Consider the following 27,127-nt stretch of genomic DNA (forward strand, 5'->3'; position numbering starts at 1 on the left):
CATCTGTGAGGGATTTCATATGAGCTATATCAGCAAAATTAGGGTACACTTTTTTTGTGACCTTTCATATACTGGGACGTCCCCTATAAATAATGGATGTTTGGATTTAGTCCATTTTCTTCGATTTTGGACTTTTCCACGTTTTCCTTCTTTCTATACGTAGAAACACTCCAGATTCCGTGTCTGGGCTCAGATATGGAGGCATTTTGTGCTGCCTCCGGACACACCCCGATCACATGAGAAATTGTGGCGAGATGTGTAAGGCTACAGTGTAATTTAATAAAATTCCTTTTTTTTTTTTATAATTGAGTGTTTGACCCCGTCAGGAAGAGAGGAGCGAGCTTCCCTTAATGCATTTGATATACATAAAAATTAATTTATATAAGTATCAACTAAAAGTGGTGTTATCATCCATTATATGTTTGAATACTCCTTTGTAAGTGCGCAGCCAGCGGACCGCATCACGTTACCGTGACCTGGGGATCACATGTGCGCTCCACTTGCGCTTCACAAAGGAGGAAGTGAGAGGTCACATGTGCGTCTCACATGCGTTCCATTGTGAATGGAAGTGGGGGACGCGCATTGCGCGTGCGCAGTAAAGCGCTTGCCATGCCGAAAATCTCATGGAGTAAAGGGATCCCAGCCGGTACAAACTATTTGTGAGAGCATTTTTTCATTATGATTTTAATCTCACCTGCACATTATTACACTCATTAAGGTCACCTGATAATCTATTAAGCACAAGTATGAATTTAATATTGTTTTTTAACTATATGAGAAATGATGATGAATTGTTTTGATCACGGACAACACTGCTTTATATATATATTGATGAATTTTTTTATATACACTATATAATTATGTTATTTTGTAATGATTTGCACATAATTGCATGAATCATTGTTGTAAATTGGCTCCCCTATTTATATGCACTATGCACTTTAGTTATGTATTACTGCTTGAGAAAGAAGACCGAAATGTTGCTGTTTGGTGAATAAACACAGAATATCTTTTACTTGTTGGAGTGCCGTGGAATTTTTGCACTATCTATCTATCTATCTATCTATTGAGCCAGGTCACACATCCAAAAGATGGACATAAAGGGGCACATTTATTATGACCGGCTTTTCAGATGCCGTTCGTAAGCTTGTGGTGGTTCTGTCGAAGTTAAGAAGAGGCGCCGGCCTATACATAACTTCGGCGGATCCGCCACCAGTTCTAAATATAAGACTGCTCCCTAGCTTTCTTACAGTTAGACCTTTTTCTACGCCTAAAAGAGGCGTAGAAAATGTTAAATGCGACCCCGTCCCCTTGAACACCACACCCACTTTTTTTAGACCTGGTGTGAGCGGGGAGAAATCGCAGATTGCACCGCAATCTGAGCCTGAAATACGCCTAAAGCTACTTTCACACTGCCGTTTTGGCTTTCCATTTCTGAGATCCGTTCAGGGCTCTCACAAGCGGTCCAAAACGGATCGTTTTGCCCTAATGCATTCTGAATAGAAAAGGATCCGCTCAGAAGGCATCAGTTTGCCTCCGTCCCGTCTCCATTCCGCTTTGAAGGCGGACACCAAAACGAAACTTGCAGCGTTTTGGTGTCCGTCTGACAAAACTGAGCCAAACGGATCCGTTTTCTATGACACAATCTGGCACAATAGAAAACGGATCCGTCCTCCACTGACATTCAATGGTGTTCAAGACGGATCCGTCTTGGTGATGTTATAGATAATACAAACAGATCCGTTCAGGACGGATGCAAACAGTTGAATTATCTGAACGGATCCGTCTGTGCAGATCCATGACGGATCCGCACCAAACGCGAGTGTGAAAGTAGCCTAATGTAGGCGTATTTCAGCTTAATAAAAGGAGCCCCAAAATGTGTCCATAAAACACTCCTGAAAACCTGGCATTACAGTGGAGGAAAGCATGAACGAGACCGTCTAGCTGCCATATTTCTACATCATTTTTGCCTTCAAAAAAACAAAAGAAATGGAGCCCCTATATAGACATTGTAGCACACTAAACTTTTAGGGTATATTCACATGAATCGGGCATGCTGCAGAATGTCCATCCAGATTTGCAGTGGAAGATCTGCAATGAATTACAGTAGCAGCAAAGTTTTTGACATTTTAACAAAGCTCATCTACATGCTGTGGGGAAACCAATCTCTGCGGAAATTGACCTGTGGCGCAGATCTTTCATCCGCATCAAGCCATTTCCTTCTGTGTTCACTGCAGACTTCACCATTTTCAATGCTTTATTAAAACAAAGTTATAACAGTATTTTAAAAGGTGCAAAAACTATAAGAAATATGTTAAAAAGAGAAAATCGATGAGCTGTCCTGCTCCAGCTGTGTCAGTATAAGAGTCATGTCCTCTGTGAAGAATACCGAACCACATAGGAGTATGTATGGTTTTCTCCGGCATGTCTCCAACACCTTTGCCACGAACACCGAGTCTATTCGTCCAAGTTTTGAGTTCTCCTTATAACTCATGGGCAGATTTTCTAAGGATTGTTCCTGTGCCCAAAAACAGGGGGAAATTAAGAATAAATAAGAACAGATTATGAGGATGACATATATAATATCTTTAAGGAATTGTCCAGGATTTTGATCCTTTCCTCAGGCCATCAATATCAGATTGGTGAGGGCCCGACAACCCCACTGATCAGCTGTTTAGTTGTAGCTCCGGAGCCAGAACTACACAGCTCCCTCCATTGTGTAGTGGACAGATCTGGTAACTGCAGTCCTGCTCCCATTCACTTCGGTGGGCACAGCACTGCAGTCACCAGCTCTGCCCACTACCTAATAGATGTAGCTGTGTAGTTGTGGTGCCAGAGCTACAAAGAAACAACGCCAAGGGAGCCGATTGTCAGATCCTCGCACATCTGATAGGCTTCTTTCACACGGGTGTTGCGGGAAAAGGTGCGGGTGCGTTGCGGGAACATGCACGATTTTTCCGCGCGAGTGCAAAACATTGTAATGCGTTTTGCACTTGGTGAGAAAAATCGGCATGTTTGGTACCCAAACCCAAACTTCTTCACAGAAGTTCGGGTTTGGGTTAGGTGCTGGGTAGATTGTATTATTTTCCCTTATAACCTGGTTATAAGGGAAGATAATAGCATTCTTAATACAGAATGCATAGTACAATAAGGCTGGAGGGGTTAAATTTTTTTTTTATAATAATTTAACTCACCTTAATCCACTTGATCACGCAGCCCGGCTTCTCTTCTGTCTTCTTTTTTGCTGTGTGCAGGAAAAGGACCTGTGGTGACGTCACTCCGGTCATCACATGGTCTATCACATGATCCATCACCATGGTAAAAGATCATGTGACGGACCATGTGATGACCGGAGTGACGTCACCACAGGTCCTTTTCCTGCACACAGCAAAAAAGAAGACAGAAAAGAATCCGGGCTGCGCGTTTAATTTATTTTTAATTTTTTTTAACCCCTCCAGCCCTATTTTACTATGCATTCTGTATTCAGAATGCTATTATTTTCCCTTATAACCATGTTATAAGGGGAAATAATAATGATCAGGTCTCCATCCCGATCGTCACCTAGCAACCGTGCGTGAAAATCGCACCGCATCCGCACTTGCTTGTGATTTTCACGCAGCCCCATTTATTTCTATGGGGCCTGCGTTGCGTGTAAAACGCACAATATAGAGCATGCTGCGATTTTCACGCAACGCACAAGTGATGCGTGAAAATCACCGCTCGTGTGCACAGCCCCATAGAAATGAATGGGTCAGGATTCAGTGCGGGTGCAATGTGTTCAACTCACGCATCGCATCCGCGCAGAATACTCACCCGTGTGAAAGGGGCCATACTGATGACATATCAAGAGGATAGGCCGTCAACATCAAAATACTGAACAACCTCTTTAAAGAAATTTTATTTTGTAAGCAATGGTGTGCATAGAGCAATATGACCAATATAAGAGTCTATTCACACCATGTTTGAGGTGTCTGGTCTATATATTAATCAGCTGCACAGACCCCTATAGATCTGACAGATGGTAAGAGTGTCCTTTTGACATCTGCAGGACAGGTATATGTTGGTATACCTTTTTTAACTGTATAGGAAAGATGGTGATATAGGATATTACTTTTTTGCAAGGCAGCATATGGATGATGCCACTGTATAGTATACAGTAGCAGACTTAGGGACGTTATGTTTAGTGCACATGCTGGGACATTTCACCAGAAGAATATAGAGTAGCGTGAACACACCATAACCAGTGCAATGCCCTTTAATCCCTGCATTTATAGCAGAAACTGCAATGCAGATGTGACCATGGCCTTAAACAGGCTTTGTACATTCAACAAACTCTGCATAAATCATTAGAATAAGTGAATATAAGAAACTTTGCTATATATCTTATCCGAGAAAAAAATGCCTCTTTCTCCATGTATCAGCCCCTTCGTCCCCTCTTCCTCCATTTACAGCTAGTATCTGTCTTGAGAGGCGAGATGGATTATCAGCTCATTGAGGGAGCAGGCTACTTGCTGCCCATAGAAAACTATGGAGAGGGAGGATGAGTACACTGCTAAAGGGAGACAGAGGCACAGACACACACAGATACTGCTTTCTCTAGTAAGTTTTTTAACTCCCAGTGCTGGATTCGCAGCTAGACTGCTCAGTACGAATGTCCCCCATGCTGCTTATTATTAGGGCGTGCTACAGAGAGATGGGGAAGTAGGATCTCCTCTATGTGTGCGGTGTATGGGAGACATCACAGCAGCTGGTCTCCACCCAATAGCTGAGGGAAAACTGACAATTAGAGATTGAGCCCACAGGGGGGACAAAATAGTGGAAAATGCAGATTACAAGTCATAAGATGACCAGATATGGAGTCATTCCTCATTACACACACACCAGTTAATTCTAAAAAGTCACCTGAAACAACAGGTACGCCTTAACTGTTTGTTCCATTCCCTGAAGAGACATACAGAGTTTTGTCATTGCTATTGCAACACTGTTAAGGTAGATCCCCTATGAAACATGTTTTTTTATTCTTCAATATGGATTGGATTCTGCATTGCAGCACATGCTGTATGTGACTCAGTGCCGGTGTAGCATAGCAGAGACAATTGCATCCATGTTACCTCATACATCTCAGTGCTCCGGACTAAAAAAACTACCTAGTAGCCATTGGCTCCTGAACTGAAAAATTTAGGAGCCAAATTTAATTTTTTGTCGCCAAATCGAAACCGAATCAAAATTTTGGTATCGTGACAACGCTACGCCAATCAGATCGGCGTAGGGTTGTTTCGATACCAAAATTTAGATTCCCTTTCGTCACCATAAAAAAGTATTGCGATACTCAATACCACGCAAAAAAAATAAAAATAAAAAACACCAAAAAAAGCCGCGTGCATTTCGTATTTTATGAAACGTTCGGCCGATAATAGAACAGTCCTATCCTATTTTTTGGGGTGACAAGGTGACTAAAAAATAGCAAATCGCATGGTTTTTATTTATTTATTTCTGTTACGGCGCTCACCGCATAGGAGATATTTTTTAATCATTTAAAAGTTTGGACTTTTCGGACGCAGCGCTATGTAATATGTTTATTTATTCATTGTTTATATATTTTATATGTAAAATTGGGAAAGGGGGGATTTAAACTTCATATTTTAGGGTACTTTCACACTAGCGGTTTTCTTTTCCGGCATAGAGTTCCGTCACAGGGACTCAATATCGTATAAGAACTGATCAGGCATATCCCCATGCATTCTGATTAGAGAGTAATCTGTTAAGGATGCATCAGGGTGTCTTCAGTTCAGTCATTTTGACTGATCAGGAAAAAGAGAAAACCGCAGCATGCTACGGTATTATCACCGGCGGAAAAAACTGAAGACTTGCCTGAATGCCGGATCCGGCATTTTTCTCCATAGGAATGTATTAGTGCCAGATCCAGCATTCAAAATGCCAGAATGCCGGATCCGACCTTCCGGTCTGCGCATGCGCAGACCGGTAGAAATGTGTAAAAAGATACAAGATGGATCCGTCTGTCCGCATGACAAGCGGAGAGATGGATTCGTTCTTGCAATGCATTTGTGAGATGGATCCGGATGTGTCTCACAAATGCTTTCAGTCCCATCCAGATCGGCGGGCAGTTCCGACGACGAAACTGCTTGCCGGATCACACTGCCGCAAGTGTGAAAGTAGCCTTAGTGTTTGTGTTTTTTTTTTACTTACTATTAGCCCCCTTAGGGTCTGGAACCCTTGTCCTATTCACCCTTAGGCCCCTTTCACATGGGCGAGATTTCTGCGCAGGTGCAATGCATGAGGTGAACGCATTGCTCCAGCACTGAATCCGGACCCATTCACTTCTATGGGGCTGTGTACATGAGCGGTGATTTTTCACGCATCACTTGTGCGTTGCGTGAAAATCGCAGCATGCTTTATATTGTGCGTTTTTCACGCAACGCAGGCCCCACAGAAGTTAATGGGGCTGCGTGAAAATCGCAAGCATCCGCAAGCAAGTGCGGATGCGGTGCGATTTTCACGCATGGTTGCTAAGATGAAAGTCTATTCACTGTATTATTTTCCCTTATAACATGGTTATAAGGGAAAATAATAGCATTCTTTAATACAGAATGCTTAGTAGAAGGTCAATTGAGGGTAAAAAAGTAAAAAAAAAAATTTACTCGCCTCCTCCTCTTGATCGCGTAGCTGCCGGTCTCCTGTTCTTTCTTCAGGACCTGTCAAAGGACCTGTGGTGACATCACTGTGCTCATCACATGATCCATCACCATGGTAATGGACCATGTGATGAGCTCAGTGACGTCACCACAGGTCCTTTGACAGGTCCTGAAGAAAGAACAGGAGACCGGCAGCTACGCGATCAATTGGAGGAGGTGAGTTAATTATTTTTTTATTTTTTTAACCCTCATTGGCACAGCGCCACCGATGTTTATTATACTGGGGGGCGCACTGCACCACCAATGTTTATATGTTTATTATACTGGGGGGCGCACTCCGCCACCAATGTTTATTATACTGGGGTGTTGGGGGGGCGCACTGCACCACCAATGTTTATTATACTGGGGAGGGGGAGGGGGGGCGCACTGCGCCACCAATGAAGATAACTGACCTGTTAATACAAATACAGGAGGCGGGTGTGGAATCAAATAGCCGGGACCCGACCTCTATGACAGGGAGCTGCGATCAGCAGCAGTTAACCCTTCAGGTACCGCACCTGAGGGGTTAACTGCAGCGGATCGCAGTTCCCTGTCATAGAGGTCGGGTCCCGGCTATTTGATTCCGGCTCCCGCCTCCTGTATTTGTATTAACAGGTCAGTTATCTTCATTGGTGGCGCCGCAGTGGCTACAGCCCCTCCCCTCCTCCCGTCTCTCTTCTTATTGGCGGCGGCAGCAGCACAGGGGGGAAAGACTCCTTCTCCACTGCGCTGCTGAGAAGAACATCGGCGGCTGAGAAGAGAACTATCATCTCCTGTGCCCCGCCGCTGTATTGAACTGCAGCGCTGCGGGTCTAGTCGCAAATGGCGACAAGACTAAAAAGTCTTGTCGCCATGTGTAAATTCTAAGTCGCATTGGCGACCATTTTGGTCGCCATCTGGAGCCCTGCATCTCATGTAGGTGACTTCAAGTCCAACACTTATGGACCAGACTAGAGGACAAATCACGGTCATAGTACTCACTTGGCTGAGGACATAGAATATCCTGACGTTCCAGTATCTTGACTGCTCCTTCAGAAAGTTCTTCAGATAAACATTTTGGAAATTTCGAGCACAGACCACCAGTGTTATGAAGGTCTCATCGTCTTCATTGTCTGTCACATGGGTCAAGATTGGCAGCATTGGGGCTATTCCTGTTCCTGAACAAAGCATAAGCAGCTCCCCGTGCTAAGGGAAGCAGAGATAAGAACTTTACAGATTATGTGGAACCTAATTGACACAATGAAGATGTAGAGCGCATATTAAAGGGGTTTTCTGAGAGGGAGGAATTGATAGAAAGGGCTCAAATAAAAGATGGGACATTCATCCTCATCAACCCCCCCCCCCCCCCCCCCTCCCATTCAGATGTTTACTAGGACCTTACTGGTCTCTGCTTTCTGGCCCCATCTCAACATGCAGGAAACGTCTGGAGATGCCTGCTCAGACAGTCGCTGGCTGGGGTGGGTCACCTAAATTGACATGCTTATGTGACTCGGGGACCTACAATTACTCAGTTGTCAATGTCTTGCTGGTTCACATTTATATGTCATTCATACATTGGTATGCAGAATCTTATATACGTGTAGGTAGTGATGCTATAACCGTTTGGGCGGAGAGCTACAAGTCCCATATTTTGTAGCGTCCCACTAGCAGAGTACAATGAAGGGGTTATCCGAGTATTTGAAACTGAAGACCTATCCTCTGGATAGGTCACTAACATCTGATCAATGGGGATCTGATACCCAGGACCCCATCTATCAGCTGTTTGCTCTCTCACATAGGAGGAGCACCACAGGAGTGCCGGGCCTTCTCAAACAGCTGGTCGGCAGAAGGTCCGTGGGGTCAGAATCCCACCGATCAAATGCTGATGACCTAGCTCATCAGTGACAAATAGTCTGATAACCCCTTTAACTTATACATGTGAAAATGCTGAGCCCTTTCTAACAATTTGTTCATTAAAAGGAGTTGTATAAAGCTAGAAATACATGGCGGATTTCATCCAGAAACAGCTTCATTCTTGTTCACGTGTTGTTTTGATCATTGCGATACCATACACAGCCTACACACAACGGTGGTGCATTTTCTGGATAAAAAGCAGTCAAGTTTTATTAATTTTTTTAAACTTCCTACAACATCTTTAAGGGAATATAAGTAAAATATACACATTATATAAGCTTTGAAGGACCGTACATTCATGTACATTCTCCAAGGTTACAGAGTACAAACTGACACTAGTACTAGAGGAAGAAAAGTATCACAGGACTGCAGGGTCAGACTTCGCACATGGTTTGTTTGTAGTCTGTATCCATGGAGACGCATAGGTATGCATAATAACTGCATGCACAAAACATCTTTTTTTTAATAAACACTGATTATTTTTTAGATGCATTGAGGCAATAAAAGTGTACATAGCCTAGAATACTGACTGTATTTGGTTTGTATAAGAAACCTCCAAATGGTCCCCTCCATGCTACAGAGTCTCCTTCTCTCCAGCTTTTTACATACTGTGACATCAAGCCGTGTTCATAAACCTGCAACAACAAGACCCTTTGCATTAACATAGGAAATGTCAGTGTTGGCTTGTGAAACGCCATATGTAACATCTCTGTGTTAAGAATAGACATTGGGCAAAGAGGTAAAGGTGGCTCCGATTCAGAAGATGTAGAAGCAGTGGTTTGGGGTACCGGACGCTACAGGTCGGAGTAGATAGGTGATGGCCTTTGGTGTCAGGGGGTCTAAGGGAGCTGCTGGGTTAGGCCTAGTCTCACCTGACTCGGGTAAGGAAGGGTAGTAATAGGAGAATTAAGGCTGTATTAGACTGGCAGATAGTCTACCAGATCATCGCTAATGAGCATTCATAGTAATGCTCGTTAGCAATGATCTGGCAGTATAATAATGCCGCCGATTACCTGATAAACGAGCACACGATTGGGCTGGTATAAAAATCGTTTGTCGGTGGCAGATTGTGCTGTCTAATCACGATCTGCTGCCAGCAAACAACTAGTCAGTATGGGGGCAAACGATGGCATTAGCGATCGCTCCTCCCCATACTGTGAAGGAGATGGATAAATGTAATAGCAGTAGCGGTCTCCTCCACTAACGAGCAGGCGTTTGCCAGGAAGGAACACTTCCCTCCCAACAATCCCCTGCTGTATGTAATACAGCTTTTAGGCCTCATGCACGCGGCCGTTGCCCGGCTGTGGCCGTCTTGCGGCCCGCATACAGCGGGTCCGCAATACACGGGCACCGGCCGTGTGGACCCCGTATCACGGATGCGGAGCCATTCACTTGAATGGGTCGACAATCCAGGAGATGCGGTGCGGAACGGAAGCACGGATCAGTGTTTCTGTCCGTGCCTCCGCACCGCCAAAAAATAGAACATGTTCGATTATTTTTTACGGTGCGGACGGATCACGGACCCATTTAAGTTGAATGGGTCTCGATCCGTCCCGGCCGCTGCATGGATGTTGCCCGTGCATTCGGGACAGCAAATTGCGGTCCCCAATGCAGGGAACAGCCGCACAACGGCCGTGTGCATGAGGCCTTAAGAATAAGTAATTGGCTGGTGGCTCGTGGGTGTGGAGAGATAAAGACCCAAGTAGAGCAGATAGGTGAAAGCTTTGCAAAATATCACAAAAAACATCATCAACTTTGACCCAACCCACCCCAAGGTTGATGTTATTTTTTGGGATGTATTGTTTTGTAAGGCCTTGATTCCTGGCTATGTACTCCAGTGGGTTGTACAGTGGTATGGCCATGCCGAGGGGGACTTCGCATGCAGCTGGTAACAAGCTGTATGGAAGACCCCTGGTAGGTTTTGCCCTACGTACCACATAGATTGGTCTTATGATCCAGCAGATCCCTGGAATGTGATGGGGTAGGGCAGAGGTTGTAGGAGGAGCACGCTGCCCCCTTTTTGACAGCTAAAGAAGTCGCATCTAAGAATGGCGTGGATAGGACCTAGAGAGCACCATAGTGTAATTAAAGGGTTTCCTGTGCCACACAATTTGCTAAAGACAGGCATCTCCCACCATTGACCACCGGCCATGTGGCCTACACTACGTGCAGAATTATTAGGCAAATGAGTATTTTGACCACATCATCCTCTTTATGCATGTTGTCTTACTCCAAGCTGTATAGGCTCGAAAGCCTACTACCAATTAAGCATATTAGGTGATGTGCATCTCTGTAATGAGAAGGGGTGTGGTCTAATGACATCAACACCCTATATTAGGTGTGCATAATTAGTAGGCAACTTCCTTTCCTTTGGCAAAATGGGTCAAAAGAAGGACTTGACAGGCTCAGAAAAGTAAAAAATAGTGAGATATCTTGCAGAGGGATGCAGCACTCTTAAAATTGCAAAGCTTCTGAAGCGTGATCATTGAACAATCAAGCGTTTCATTCAAAATAGTCAACAGGGTCGCAAGAAGCGTGTGGAAAAACCAAGGCGCAAAATAACTGCCCATGAACTGAGAAAAGTCAAGCGTGCAGCTGCCAAGATGCCACTTGCCACCAGTTTGGCCATATTTCAGAGCTGCAACATCACTGGAGTGCCCAAAAGCACAAGGTGTGCAATACTCAGAGACATGGCCAAGGTAAGAAAGGCTGAAAGACGACCACCACTGAACAAGACACACAAGCTGAAACGTCAAGACTGGGCCAAGAAATATCTCAAGACTGATTTTTCTAAGGTTTTATGGACTGATGAAATGAGAGTGAGTCTTGATGGGCCAGATGGATGGGCCCGTGGCTGGATTGGTAAAGGGCAGAGAGCTCCAGTCCGACTCAGACGCCAGCAAGGTGGAGGAGGAGTACTGGTTTGGGCTGGTATCATCAAAGATGAGCTTGTGGGGCCTTTTCGGGTTGAGGATGGAGTCAAGCTCAACTCCCAGTCCTACTGCCAGTTTCTGGAAGACACCTTCTTCAAGCAGTGGTACAGGAAGAAGTCTGCATCCTTCAAGAAAAACATGATTTTCATGCAGGACAATGCTCCATCACAAGCGTCCAAGTACTCCACAGCGTGGCTGGCAAGAAAGGGTATAAAAGAAGAAAATCTAATGACATGGCCTCCTTGTTCACCTGATCTGAACCCCATTGAGAACCTGTGGTCCATCATCAAATGTGAGATTTACAAGGAGGGAAAACAGTACACCTCTCTGAACAGTGTCTGGGAGGCTGTGGTTGCTGCTGCACGCAATGTTGATGGTGAACAGATCAAAACACTGACAGAATCCATGGATGGCAGGCTTTTGAGTGTCCTTGCAAAGAAAGGTGGCTATATTGGTCACTGATTTGTTTTTGTTTTGTTTTTGAATGTCAGAAATGTATATTTGTGAATGTTGAGATGTTATATTGGTTTCACTGGTAAAAATAAATAATTGAAATGGGTATATATTTGTTTTTTGTTAAGTTGCCTAATAATTATGCACAGTAATAGTCACCTGCACACACAGATATCCCCCTAAAATAGCTAAAACTAAAAACAAACTAAAAACTACTTCCAAAAATATTCAGCTTTGATATTAATGAGTTTTTTGGGTTCATTGAGAACATGGTTGTTGTTCAATAATAAAATTAATCCTCAAAAATACAACTTGCATAATAATTCTGCACTCCCTGTATTTGAAGCGGATTTCTGCAGTTGCAACCTTTCCTGGCTGAAGCTAATGGCAGATTTGTATTTTGATCCTGATCTTGACTACAGTCTTTTGTTTGTGACCTGGTTCTGGGTCTGACCTCAACCTTGTTTTTGATCCCGCCGTTCCTCTGCAGCACCACTGCTGTCTGCCGCTAGGTCCACGACTCCTTGCAGGGTTTAAAGGGTAAAAACCAGGCGACCAGTCACACCCTGCACCCCAGACTTGCCAGTAGAGATGGCCCGAACTATCCGACGGCGAACAGTTCCCGGCGAACATAGCTTGTTCGCGTTCGCCTCTGCCGGGCGAACACATGCGATGTTCGGTCCGCCCCCTATACATCATCATTGAGCAAACTTTGACCCTGTACCTCACAGTCAGCAGACACATTCCAGCCAATCAGCAGCATACCCTCCCTCCCAGACCCTCCCACCTCCTGCACAGCATCCATTTTAGATTCATTCTGAAGCTGCAGTCTTAGTGAGAGGAGGGAGACTGTAACTGCTGCTGATTTAATTGGGAAATCGATAGCTAGGCTAGTGAATTCAGTGTCCACTCCAGTCCTGAAAGACTCATCTGATCTCTGCTGTAAGGACAGCGTCCTGACAGCACCCCAAAAAGCCCTTTTTAGGGCTGCAACATTAGTCTGCTTTTTTTTTTTCCTTTATATACATATTGCAGTTGCCTGGCCTGCCTGTGTGTGAGGAGCTGCAGGCCCACAGACTGTAGTGTGCCCACTGCCAGTGCTCACCCCTGTCATTCCGTGTGGCACAGGACTTTGCTTAAAAAAAGGCACTTAATTTTTACACTTTAATCTAAGGTTAGTTGCCTGCCAGTGTGTGTCAGGCTGACTTCCACTGACTGTAGTGTGCCCACTGCCAGTGCCCACCACTCATACCGGCTGGCACAGGACTTTGCATAAAAAAGGCATTTAATTTTTACACTTTAGTGTAATTTCAGCTGCTTGCCTGCTGCTAGTGTGTGTCAGGCCGACTTCAACTGACTGTAGTGTGCCCACTGCCAGTGCCCACCCCTGTCATCCCGTGTGGCACAGGACTTTGCTTAAAAAAAAGGCACTTCATTTTTACACTTTAATCTAAGGTTAGTTGCCTGCCAGTGTGTGTCAGGCCGACTTCAACTGACTGTAGTGTGCCCACTGCCAGTGCCCACCCCTGTCATCCCGAGTGGCACAGGACTTTGCTTAAAAAATAGGCACTTAATTTTTACACTTTAATCTAAGGTTAGTTGCCTGCCAGTGTGTGTCAGGCTGACTTCCACTGACTGTAGTGTGCCCACTGCCAGTGCCCACCACTCATACCGGCTGGCACAGGACTTTGCTTAAAAAAGGCATTTAATTTTTACACTTTAATGTAATTTCAGCTGCTTGCCTGCTGCTAGTGTGTGTCAGGCCGACTTCAACTGACTGTAGTGTGCCCACTGCCAGTGCCCACCCCTGTCATACCGAGTGGCACAGGACTTTGCTTAAAAAATAGGCACTTAATTTTTACACTTTAATCTAAGGTTAGTTGCCTGCCAGTGTGTGTCAGGCTGACTTCCACTGACTGTAGTGTGCCCACTGCCAGTGCCCACCACTCATACCGGCTGGCACAGGACTTTGCATAAAAAAGGCATTTAATTTTTACACTTTAGTGTAATTTCAGCTGCTTGCCTGCTGCTAGTGTGTGTCAGGCCGACTTCAACTGACTGTAGTGTGCCCACTGCCAGTGCCAACCACTGATACCGGGTGGCACAGTAGCTTGCCGATAAATAAGGCATTTAATTTTTAGACAGTAGTCTAAATTCAGTTGCTTGCCTGCTGCCAGTGTGTGTCAGGCCCGCTTCCACTGACTGTAGTGTGCCCACTGCCAGTGCCAACCACTGATACCGGGTGGCACAGTAGCTTGCCGATAAATAAGGCATTTAATTTTTAGACAGTAGTCTAAATTCAGTTGCTTGCCTGCTGCCAGTGTGTGTCAGGCCCTCTTCCACTGACTGTAGTGTGCCCACTGCCAGTGCCAACCACTCATACCGGGTGGCACAGTAGCTTGCCGATAAATAAGGCATTTAATTTTTACACTTTAGTGTAATTTCAGTTGCTTGCCTGCTGCCAGTGTGTGTCAGGCCCGCTTCCACTGACTGTAGTGTGCCCACTGCCAGTGCCAACCACTGATACCGGGTGGCACAGTAGCTTGCCGATAAATAAGGCATTTAATTTTTAGACAGTAGTCTAAATTCAGTTGCTTGCCTGCTGCCAGTCAGTGTGTCAGGCCCTCTTCCACTGACTGTAGTGTGCCCACTGCCAGTGCCAACCACTCATACCGGGTGGCACAGTAGCTTGCCGATAAATAAGGCATTTAATTTTTACACTTTAGTGTAATTTCAGTTGCTTGCCTGCTGCCAGTGTGTGTCAGGCCCGCTTCTACTGACTGTAGTGTGCCCACTGCCAGTGCCAACCACTGATACCGGGTGGCACAGTAGCTTGCCGATAAATAAGGCATTTAATTTTTACACTTTAGTGTAATTTCAGTTGCTTGCCTGCTGCCAGTGTGTGTCAGGCCCGCTTCCACTGACTGTAGTGTGCCCACTGCCAGTGCCAACCACTGATACCGGGTGGCACAGTAGCTTGCCGATAAATAAGGCATTTAATTTTTAGACAGTAGTCTAAATTCAGTTGCTTGCCTGCTGCCAGTCAGTGTGTCAGGCCCTCTTCCACTGACTGTAGTGTGCCCACTGCCAGTGCCAACCACTCATACCGGGTGGCACAGTAGCTTGCCGATAAATAAGGCATTTAATTTTTACACTTTAGTGTAATTTCAGTTGCTTGCCTGCTGCCAGTGTGTGTCAGGCCCGCTTCTACTGACTGTAGTGTGCCCACTGCCAGTGCCAACCACTGATACCGGGTGGCACAGTAGCTTGCCGATAAATAAGGCATTTAATTTTTAGACAGTAGTCTAAATTCAGTTGCTTGCCTGCTGCCAGTGTGTGTCAGGCCCGCTTCCACTGACTGTAGTGTGCCCACTGCCAGTGCCAACCACTGATACCGGGTGGCACAGTAGCTTGTCGATAAATAAGGCATTTAATTTTTACACTTTAGTGTAATTTCAGTTGCTTGCCTGCTGCCAGTGTGTGTCAGGCCCGCTTCCACTGACTGTAGTGTGCCCACTGCCAGTGCCAACCACTGATACCGGGTGGCACAGTAGCTTGCCGATAAATAAGGCATTTAATTTTTAGACAGTAGTCTAAATTCAGTTGCTTGCCTGCTGCCAGTGTGTGTCAGGCCCTCTTCCACTGACTGTAGTGTGCCCACTGCCAGTGCCAACCATTCATACCGGGTGGCACAGTAGCTTGCCGATAAATAAGGCATTTAATTTTTACACTTTAGTGTAATTTCAGTTGCTTGCCTGCTGCCAGTGTGTGTCAGGCCCTCTTCCACTGACTGTAGTGTGCCCACTGCCAGTGCCAACCACTGATACCGGGTGGCACAGTAGCTTGCCGATAAATAAGGCATTTAATTTTTAGACAGTAGTCTAAATTCAGTTGCTTGCCTGCTGCCAGTGTGTGTCAGGCCCACTTCCACAGACTGTAGTGTGCCCACTGCCAGTGCCAACCACTCATACCGGGTGGCACAGTACCTAGCACGCGTAGTACCACTTATCTAAAAAAAAAATGACAGGCAGAGGCAGGCCACCCCGCAGGGGCCGTCGTGGTCGTGGTGCTGTGATTTCCACTGTCCCTGGAATAATGCCCAGTTTTCAGAGGCCACGTACCCTGAACCCGAAAAATTCAGAGGACGTAGTTGACTGGCTTAGACAGGACACCCAATCTTCAACAGCTTCCGCTAAGAACCTTGACGCACCATCCTCCTCCAACTCAGCTTCGGTCACCTGCTCTCAAGTTACCACGCACCCGCCCGTCGCCACTACCACCACAGCCACCACAGCCGCTTCACTTGATCCGTCAGAGGAGTTATTTACACATCAGTTGGATGCAATTAGTGATGCGCAACCATTATTGCCAGATGATGTAGATTACGGGGATATGTCTCAGTCAGGCAGGATTACACACATGGACGTACAGTGTGATGATGATGATGTTGTACCCGCTGCTGCTTCCTTTGCTGAGGTGTCAGATACAAGTGAAGCGGTTGATGATGACGATGTGTCCACGGATGCCACGTGGGTGCCTGCTCGAAGAGAAGAAGAGGGGGAAAGTTCTGAAGGGGAGACAGAGAGAATGAGGAGACGAGTTGGAAGCAGGGGGAGGTCGTCGCAAGGAGTTAGTGGCACAGTCAGACAGCATGTATCGGCACCTGGGGTCAGCCAGACAGCACGCCAGTCAACGCATGCTGTTGCCACCACTAGAATGCCGTCATTGCAAAGCTCAGCAGTGTGGCATTTTTTTTGTGTGTCTGCCTCTGATAAAAGCAATGCCATTTGCAACCTGTGCCAAAAGAAACTGAGTCGTGGGAAGTCCAACACCCACCTTGGTACAACTGCTTTGCGAAGGCACATGATCTCACATCACAAACGCCTATGGGATCAACACATGAGTACAAGCAGCACACAAACTCAAAGCCACCATGCTCCTCCTGGTCCTGCATCTTCAGCCACGTCAACCACTGCTGTCCTCCCTGCCCCCTCTCAACCACCCGCCACTCCATCTCTCACCTTCAGCAGTTCCTGCTCATCTGCCCACAGTCAGGTGTCTGTCAAGGACATGTTTGAGCATAAGAAGCCAATGTCACAAAGTCACCCCCTTGCCCGGCGACTGACAGCTGGCTTGACGGAACTCTTAGCCCGCCAGCTTTTACCATACCAGCTGGTAGAGTCTGAGGCCTTCAAAAAATTTGTCGCTATTGGGACACCACAGTGGAAGGTACCCGGACGAAATTTTTTTTCAAAAAAGGCAATCCCAAACCTCTACCATGTCATTGAAAAGGAAGTCATGGCATCTCTGGCATACAGTGTTGGGGCAAGGGTCCATCTGACCACTGATACCTGGTCTGCAAAGCACGGTCAGGGCAGGTATATCACGTATACTGCGCATTGGGTCAACCTGCTGACGGCTGACAAGCATGGAATGCGTGGCTCTGCAGCGGAGTTGGTGACACCACCACGACTTGCAGGCAGACCTACTGCCACCTCCTCTACTCCTACTCCATCCTCTTTAATTTCCTCCTCGGCTGAGTCCTCTTCTGCTGCGGCGTCTGGCTGCACATCAACTGATTCCCCCCAGCTCCCCAGGGGCTATTCCACATTCCGGATACGACAGTGTAACGCTATCTTGGGGTTGACTTGCCTGAAAGCAGAGAGCCACACAGGACCAGCACTCCTGTCCGCCCTGAACGCACAGGTGGATCAGTGGCTGACCCCGCACCAACTGGAGATCGGCAAAGTGGTGTGTGACAATGGAAGCAATCTGTTGGCGGCATTAAATTTGGGCAAGTTGTCACATGTGCAGTGCATGGCACATGTGTTGAATCTCATCGTACAACGTTTTGTGTCTAAGTACCCAGGCTTACAGGACGTCCTCAAGCAGGCCAGGAAGGTGTGTGGCCATTTCAGGCGTTCCTACACGGCCATGGCGCACTTTTCCGATATTCAGCGGCGAAACAACATGCCAGTGAGGCGCTTGATATGCGACAGCCCGACACGTTGGAATTCAACACTCCTAATGTTCGACCGCCTGCTCCAACAAGAAAAAGCCGTCAACGAGTATTTGTATGACCGGGGTGCTAGGACAGCCTCTGCGGAGCTGGGAATCTTTTTGCCACGTTACTGGACACTCATGCGCAATGCCTGTAGGCTTATGCGTCCTTTTGAGGAGGTGACAAACCTAGTCAGTCGCACCGAAGCCACCATCAGCGACCTCATCCCATTTGTTTTCTTCCTGGAGCGTGCCCTGCGAAGAGTTCTGGATCAGGCTGTAGATGAGCGTGAAGAGGAAGAGGAAGAGTTGTGGTCACCATCACCACCAGAAACAGCCTTGTCATCATCGCTTGCCGGACCTGCAGCAACGCTGGAAGAGGAGTATGAGGAAGAGGAGTCAGAGGAGGAATGTGGCGGCTTTGAGGAGGAGGAAGACCAACCACAGCAGGCACCCCAGGGTGCTCGTTGTTGTCACCTATCTGGGACCCATGGTGTTGTACGTGGCTGGGGGGAAGAACAGACCGTCAATGACATCAGTGAGGACGAGGAACGGGAAATGAGAAGCTCTGCATCCAACCTTGTTCAAATGGGGTCTTTCATGCTGTCATGTCTGTTGAGGGACCCACGTATAAAAAGGATAAAGGAGAACGATCTGTACTGGGTGACCACGCTACTAGACCCCCGGTATAAGCAGAAAGTGGCAGAAATGTTACAAAATTACCGAAAGTCGGAAAGGATGCAGCAGTTCAAAACCAAACTAAAAAATATGCTTTACACAGCTTATAAGGGAGATGTCACAGCACAACGGGAATCTAACAGGGGAAGAGGTGAGTGTAATCCTCCTCCTACCACGGCGGCAAGGACTGGACGATTTACAGATGTGTTGTTGATGGAGGACATGCGGAGCTTTTTCAGTCCTACTCATCGCCACAGCCCTTCGGGATCCAGCCTTAGAGAACGACTCGACCGACAGGTAGCAGACTACCTCGCCTTAACAGCAGATATCGACACTCTGAGGAGCAATGAACCCCTTCACTACTGGGTGTGCAGGCTTGACCTGTGGCCTGAGCTATCCCAGTTTGCGATAGAACTTCTGGCCTGCCCTGCTTCAAGTGTCCTGTCAGAAAGGAGCTTCAGTGCAGCAGGAGGCATTGTCACTGACAAGAGAAGTCGCCTCGGTCAAAAAAGTGTTGATTACCTCACCTTCATAAAGATGAATGAGGCATGGATCCCGAAGGGACTGACAGTGGGGGATACGTTTGACTAACAAAAGGCCTGATTACATGCCTTGGCCTCAAAATGGTCCCCACGCTGCTGTATTTAATGTCTGCATACCGGATGACTTTCGTGAATTCTCCACCACCAACTAGGGTTCAAGCCGTAATGTTTTAGTCACTTTTCTGCCTGGAAAACATAAATTTTTCCGGCCGCTGCTACAATAGCGTCTGCAACAGTGCCATTATTTTTCAGGCATGTGTACATGCCTAATTTTTCTGTCCTATGGTGCAGCACTGTGGCTGCAAAAACAAACCAAAAAAAAAAGGCACATACAAGTGTCAATTCCCCTTCGTGATCGTTACCTTGTTGTGGTGAAGGGGCTTGCGTATCACAATGAAGCAATCATCATCACCTCTATAAAAGTGTGTTGGCAATGTTGCCACACCCCAGATGATAAGGCCGTTGCTTCATTATGGTCAGACCAAAAGCGATCGGGTGGCCACGCTACTAGACCCCCGGTATAAGCAGAAAGTGGCAGAAATGTTACCAAATTACCAAAAGTCGGAAAGGATGCAGCAGTTCAAAACCAAACTAAAAAATATGCTTTACACAGCTTATAAGGGGGATGTCAATGGGGGATTCGACAATGGTTAATCAATTCGACCGGATAGGGTCCGTAACAGGGATTAAACTGATAGCAATAGTACTAGTTAAGACACCACTCATATAGGGTGTCACAGCACATTGCTCTGTGCACGCGCAGTGCCCCAATTTGGGAGTAAGAGGACCGACCAAGCTGCTTTTTCCATCTCCCGGTTCCTGAAATCAATTCAGTTTAGTGTATGAGAGTTTGGTCTGTCACTGTGAAGGCAGTCGAAGGTACCCGGCCTAAATTTTTTTTCATAAAAGGCAATTCCTGATATGGGACGTAACAGGGATTAAACTGATGAGAATAATACTACAGAAAATACCACTCATATCGGTGGAGGGAGCCAGCGTTTTTTTAACCATCTCCCCGTTCAAAAAATCTATTTAATAAATGGCCCCCAGATTGGGGATGTTAGAGGGATTAAACTGATGAGAATAGTACTACAGAAAATACCACTCATATCGGGTGTGACAGTAAATTGCACGGCGCAGATGCAGTCACCGTGGTTTAAAACAGAGTGGAGGGAGCCAGCGTTTTTTTAACCATCTCCCCGTTCGAAAAATCTATTCAATAAATGGCACCCAGATTGGGGACGTTAGAGGGATTAAACTGATGAGAATAGTACTACAGAAAATACCACTCATATCGGGTGTGACAGTAAATTGCACGGCGCAGACGCAGTCACCGTGGTTTAAAACAGAGTGGAGGGAGCCAGGTTTTTTTTAACCATCTCCCCGTTCGAAAAATCTATTCAATAAATGGCACCCAGATTGGGGACGTTAGAGGGATTAAACTGATGAGAATAGTACTACAGAAAATACCACTCATATCGGGTGTGACAGTAAATTGCACGGCGCAGACGCAGTCACCGTGGATTAAAACAGAGTGGAGGGAGCCAGCGTTTTTTTAACCATCTCCCCGTCCGAAAAATCTGTTTAATAAATGGCCCCCAGATTGGGGAGTCGGGGACGTTAGAGGGATTAAACTGATGAGAATAGTACTACAGAAAATACCACTCATATCGGGTGTGACAGTAAATTGCACGGCGCAGACGCAGTCACCGTGGATAAAAACAAAGGGGAGGGAGCCAGCGTTTTTTTAACCATCTCCCCGTTCGAAAAATCAATTCAATTGACCTTTCGGGGACCCTTGGTGTTGTACGTGGCTGGGTGGAGGAAGAAACCTTCAATGACATCACCGGGACGTGGCTAGCTTGGTATCCAACCTTGTGCAAATGGGGAGTTTGCGGTTGTGCAAATGAACTGTTTGCGGTGCATTAAAAGGGGAGTTTGGTCTGTCAATGTCTGTGATGCGGGCGTAACCCTTACACTACCTGATCGATACAACATCATACCTGATCGTATACACACACTGGATGTTTTAAAGCACGTTATTCCAAACAATTTAGGAATGTTAGTTGATTTATGCCCTTTATGGATTAAAACCCGACTCTGCGTCCACTACGTAATTTTCCATGGGAGTTTTGCCATAGATCCCCCTCCGGCATGCCACAGTCCAGGTGTTAGACCCCTTGAAACAACTTTCTCATCACTATTGTGGCCAGAAAGAGTCCCTGTGGGTTTTAAAATTCGCCTGTCTATTGAAGTCTATGGCGGTCCGCCCGGTTCGCCAGTTCGCGAACATTTGCGGAAGTTCGCGTTCGCTGTTCGCGAACTGAAAATTTTATGTTCGCGACATCACTATTTGCCAGTGCCAATCTTACTGAGGCTAATATTTGGTATGTGAATAATAGTATTCTTCTGTAGTATTGCGGATGACAAACCGCCCCAAGAATATCCTTGCCCCCCATAATCGTTACTTAAAGGGAACCTGTCACCAGTTTCATGCTGACCTGAGGGCAGCATAAACTGATGGCGGATACCCTGAACAAAATGCTGGGTCACTTACTTGAACTGAATCAGTCGCTAGAATGTGAATCGAACCAATCGGAAATGGGATTGCATAAGAGACCACCCCTCTAATTCATACATAGATACATGTACCTTTACTAAAACTTCAAAATGACCCTTCACATCCACAGGACTAATGGGGGTGTATGCTCTTTGAATCTCCACTCCATTTACAAGACCCCTATGAAAATAAAAAACACAAAAGTCAGGTTTTGTAAGAATGTCATTGTGCTCTACACGACCATGGGGAAAGGTGGTGATGATTTTGTTTTATTGCTCTTCTTGCAGCCTTAATTTATGAATACATTACTTATGATATCCTATGAAACTGTCCCACGGCCTTAAACTGTTAGGAGGTAGGTCTCTTGACAGGCTTGTTGACGGTTTCCTCTTGGCGACCCTATAGGCTATTAATGTAGGTCAAGACTCTGGTTTGTGTGACACATCCCTAATGGCCAAAAATATATTTTATCCCTTATGAAGGAGAGGATGAAAAACAGAGGGTGACAGAAAAACCTGCCCATATTAAAGAGGTTTTCTCAAACAGATATTTATGGCATATCGATCGGACCCCCTCCTATCTCAAGAACAGGGCCCTGACATGAACCGAGAGCACATCTTGCATGCCCAGCACTATGTCAGCTATTTTCAGAAGACCTATAGCAGTGAATGGTGAAGTGGCCAGGCACGCATACCCAGTGTTCTCTCCATTCACTGCTATAGCTGATTGCATTCATTTCAAGGGGTTATCCTGGAAAAAAAAAATGATGACCTATCCTTATCACATTGATGGGGGTCCGAGTCCCAGCACACCAACGATCAGCTGTCTCACGGAGCCACTGCCCTCACTGGAGCTCTGGTGAGCGAAGCACAGCGCCGTGAATAATAAAGTGGCAGTGCTTGGTATTGCAGCTCAGCACTATTGACTTGAATGTTGCTGAGCTGCAACTAGACCACGTAGTCGATGTACGGCGACGTAACTGGCCTAGGAAGAGGCCGAGGCGTTCACGGAGCGCCCATCCTCTTCTGACAGCTGATCAGAGGGGGTCCCAGGTGTTGGACGCCCACAGATCTGATACTGATGACCTAATATATATTCCCGGATAACCCCTTTAATTTTAGAGTAACATCCACACCTCCTGCAGAGTTATCGGCTGCAGAATTGAATTCCCCTTATTCCCCTGGCACTGCATCATATATTCTGAGCCCTTTCCTCTCTGCACTAAACACTTCTGCCCTGAGTGGCAGCTGTAGTGTTCCCCTGATTAGACACTAAAGTTGAAGAAGTGTTCAAACATGAAGGGACCGTCTCCACGGCACTTTTGATTGCAACGTCGGGGGGATTAAAGGTTGGATGTCAGCACTGCATATGTGTCCTGTCAGCGACTACAAAAGCCCATCTTTCAATCTGGGAAATGCTAGGTCAGGCACAGGATACCTTACTACGAGGTGCTGTCCCAACTTCAGTCCTAAACTCACTCCAGATGGGAGCTGAAATCTGTAGCGACCGGTGTCCTCTGTCTCACGATCCACGGAGCACAGCGTGAACTCGGTGAATGTCTCCGAACTCAGCAGCACATCATCGTGGTTCTGCGGAGGAGAATTACAGGTTATAAGGCTGGGTTCACACAGTACGTTTTATGTCCTATGTTTATCCTATGCTTTTACACTATGCTTTTCCATCCTGCAGGTTCCAGCAAAAAAAAACAACTATGGGGATAATTTATTATCCTGAAATATGCCTATAGTAGGTGTATTTCAAGCACAGATTGCATCGCAAAGGTTAGTTGCGCCTCAATCTGCGACTTTTGCCCTCTCGCGCCAGGTCTAAAAATGTGGGCTTGGCCTGTAAGGGGATGGCCAAGCCAGCCCGCCCCAATCATCATTTTCTATGCCTGTTTTAGGCTTAGAAAATTGTCTAAATGTAAGCCAATGAGAAAGCAGTCTTACATTTAGACAGGCGCCTGTTGCGCCGAAGGTTTGAAGAGGCCAGCACCTTTTCATAACTTCAGTGGATCCACCGCCAGATAGAGGGTTTATTAAGACCAGCGTCTAAAACGCTGGTCTTAATAAATGACCTCCTTTTTTTTTTTTTTACAATCCGTAAGTTGGGCGTCCAAGGTTTGGGTTATCGGAGAATCCAGTTTTTGATTCTGCTACCACAGACCATAATGGAATTCTATGACGGTATGCACTAGCATAGACTTCTATTATGATGGAATGCAATACGGAATGGCTCTTATAGGCTTCCATGGTGCATACCGTCATAGAATTCCATTATGAGCCGTGGTAGCGGAATCCATAACGGGATTCTCCGAAAACCCAAACCTTGGACGCCGAACTTAAAACACAAGTTCGCTCTCAGTAAGACAAAACAACATAAGACAAAAACGTGATGTGAACACAACCTAACACAAATACTGGTCTCATTGAGAGCAATGATCAGTGCCTATCCTGCTGTACCATGAGGACTGAACACCACAAGTAGACAACCACCACCATCATCATCATCTTCAGTCAATAGGGGACGGATCTGTTTTCTATTGTGTCAGAGAAACGGATCCGTCCCCATTGACTTGCATTGGGGGTCATGACGGATATATCTTGATCAGTTTCCCAGGACGGAAAGCAAAATACAACATGTTGCGGTCTGGGAACGCAGCTAAACGGAATGGAATGCATTTTGGAGCCTTCGGTTCTGTTCAGTTCAGTTTTGTCCCCATTGACAATGAATGGAGACAAAACGGAAGCGTTTTTTTTTTCCGGTATTGAGCCCCTATGACGGATCTAAATACCGGAAAAGTTAAACGCTAGTGTGACAGTAGCCTAACCATCCCACTGCGTTATAGCTGACCCATAGAAAACCTCTTACAATGTCTGTTGACTGTTTCTAATGACAACCAGAAGAATTGGGATTGCAGCTCTGGAGTATTAGGCTACATGCACACAACCGTATGTGTTTTGCAGTCCGCAAATTGCGGATCCGGAAAAAAAAAAAAAAAAAAAAAAAAAAGGATGACTTCCGTATGCCATCCTTTTTTTTTTTTTGCGGACCCATTGTAAAAATGCCTAAAACGGATAAGAATAGGACATGTTCTATTTTTTTTTTGCGGGGCTATGGAACGGACATACTGATGTGGACAGCACACGGTGTGCTGTCCGCATTTTTTGCGGACCCATTGAAATTAATCCTATCCGCAAAAAAATATATATAACTGAACGGAAACAAACAACGCTCGTGTGCACGTAGCCTGATGCAGATGATGGTTCTGGTCCAGGATATATAATTAATGGAATTTATTTAGAAAATGACTAAACAGTGGATTACTTTGACTTTGATCTTTTGTAGGAGGCCGGGGTCGTCTCTTTCCTTCGCTTTCTCCCACAATTCCAGCTCAGCCTGATAGAGGTCATATATGCAGGGGGTGCAGCCGCTCCCGCAGCACTGAGCAGGCGTTGGTTCCGCCGGTTTCAGCGACAGCCAGTCATTTCTACTCTTGTTCATAACCTGTAGGGAAAAGCACAGGGATTTCTGATCTTCGGTGCAAACTCTGCGGTAAATGTAGTGTCCAAAGTGTGACCTTGGGGGCTGTGAGTAGGGAGAGGAGGTGTATAGCCATGCAAGGATCTATCTCCACAAGCATTCTGCTATGTATCATATCATCTGACCATTTGGTAGACCTCCATGCTATGCCTTTAAAATTGTCCCATATCCCTATGAAGCGTCTGATCAGAGTGGGTGGGACCCCCACTGACCAGGAGAATGGGGGTCCTGTGTCCCCTGTATAGACTGCCGCTCCATAGAACAGCGCTTGGTAGTCCCATAGAGATGAATGCAGCTGCAGTGTGCATGTTCGACTCAATTCATACCAAGGATGGATTGAAAGACCCCCGTTCTTGTGATAGGTGGGGGTCTCACTGGTCCGATCCATACAGATCAGACACTTGTCGCTAGGGTTGAGCGAACACTTGGAAGTTCGGGTTTGGGACCCGAACTTGACCCCGAACCCCACTGAAGTCAATGGGGACCTTAACTTTGGGGCACTAAGGCCTCATGTATACGGCCGTTGTTTTGGTCCGCATCCGAGCCGCAGTTTTTGCAGCTCGGATGTGGACACATTCACTTCAATAGGGCCGCAAAAGATGCGGACAGCACTCCGCTCCGTTTTGCGGACAAGAATAGGCAGTATATTAAAGGCTGTCCGTGCTGTTCCGCAAATTGTGGAACGCGCACGGACGCCATCCATGTTTTGCGGATCCGCGATTTGCAGACCGCAAAACACACCACGGTCGTGTGCCTGACTCCTATAATGGCTCTAAAAAAGTCATAAAAAGGGCTAGAGGGCTGCAAAAGGGAGCAAAATAGGGGTAAGAGCAGGACAATTGCCCTGCAAACAAAAGTCGATAGGGAAATGAATTAAAATAACAAAGAATTTTTTTTTAAAAGTAAAAAATAATGATCTTGAACTAGGAGGCGGAGGTCAAAGTGGAGTGGGAGATTGAGGAGGCGGTGGACGTGGAAGTGGTGGAGGAGGAGGTAGCCAACACTGTTTTTGTAGCTTTTTTTTTTTTTTATAAATTTGGGAAGACCCCAAAACATTGGAAATATAAAAAAGAAAACAAAGAGAAAGTGCACTGGAGTATAAGAATGGCTGAGTGTGGCCCACAAGTCCTGTGGGATCCACTGGCTGTGGACAGGCGGCTGCGCTGGTCTGTGATGACGCCCCCTGCCGTGCTAAACACACGTTCAGATAATACACTGGCTGCAGGGCAGGCCAGCACCTCCAAGGCGTAAAGGGCAAGCTCAGGCCATGTGCCCAATTCAGAGACCCAGAAGTTGAAGGGGGCAGACCCGTCAGTCAGTACGTGTAGGCGTGGGCACACATACTGCTCCACCATGTTGGGGAAATGCTGCCTCCTGCTAAGACGTTCCATATCAGCTGGTGGTGCTGGTTGTTGTGGCGTGCTGACAAAGCTTTTCCACATTTCGGCCATGCTAACCCTGCCTTCTGAGGTGCTGGCGGTGCCCCAGCTGCGTTGGCGACTTCTTCCTCCTCCTCTGCCTTGTGCTTCCACTGAGCCCCCGGTGTCAGGTGGGAATGTCCCCAGCAGCGCGTCTACCAGCGTGCGCTTGTACTCGCGCATCTTACGATCACGCTCCAGTGACAGAATTAAGGACGGCACGTTGTCCTTGTGGCGGTGATCCAGAAGCGTGGCCACCCAGTAATCAGCACTAGTTAGAATGTGGGCAACTCGGCGGTCGTTGTGTAGGCACTGCAGCATGTAATCGCTCATGTGTGCCAGGCTGCCCAGAGGCAACGACAAGCTGTCCTCTGTGGGAGGTGTATCGTCTGTGTCCTCTGTATCCCCCCAGCCA

The 27,127-nt window shown here is 46.5% G+C and overlaps 1 protein-coding gene across 3 annotated transcripts in view; it reads right to left on the bottom strand.

Annotated features, from left to right (window-relative positions):
* Nucleotides 1–1,890: 1,890 nt before the first annotated feature.
* Nucleotides 1,891–27,127, bottom strand: part of LOC120979235 (NADH-cytochrome b5 reductase-like) — a 30,503-nt gene continuing 5,266 nt past the window's right edge. For all 3 annotated transcript variants that reach the window (XM_040407868.1, XM_040407867.1, XM_040407866.1), the window contains exons 2-7: nucleotides 25,079–25,258; nucleotides 23,189–23,340; nucleotides 21,844–21,931; nucleotides 9,116–9,220; nucleotides 7,674–7,877; nucleotides 1,891–2,518 (exon numbers count right to left, since the gene is read on the bottom strand). In XM_040407868.1, the coding sequence (XP_040263802.1) occupies nucleotides 2,315–2,518; nucleotides 7,674–7,877; nucleotides 9,116–9,220; nucleotides 21,844–21,931; nucleotides 23,189–23,340; nucleotides 25,079–25,255 (930 nt within the window). In that variant the 5' untranslated portion in view covers nucleotides 25,256–25,258 and the 3' untranslated portion in view covers nucleotides 1,891–2,314. The remainder of the gene's footprint in view (nucleotides 2,519–7,673; nucleotides 7,878–9,115; nucleotides 9,221–21,843; nucleotides 21,932–23,188; nucleotides 23,341–25,078; nucleotides 25,259–27,127) is intronic.

The sequence above is a fragment of the Bufo bufo genome, chromosome 9, assembly GCF_905171765.1.
Source record: "Bufo bufo chromosome 9, aBufBuf1.1, whole genome shotgun sequence".
NCBI lineage: Eukaryota > Metazoa > Chordata > Amphibia > Anura > Bufonidae > Bufo > Bufo bufo.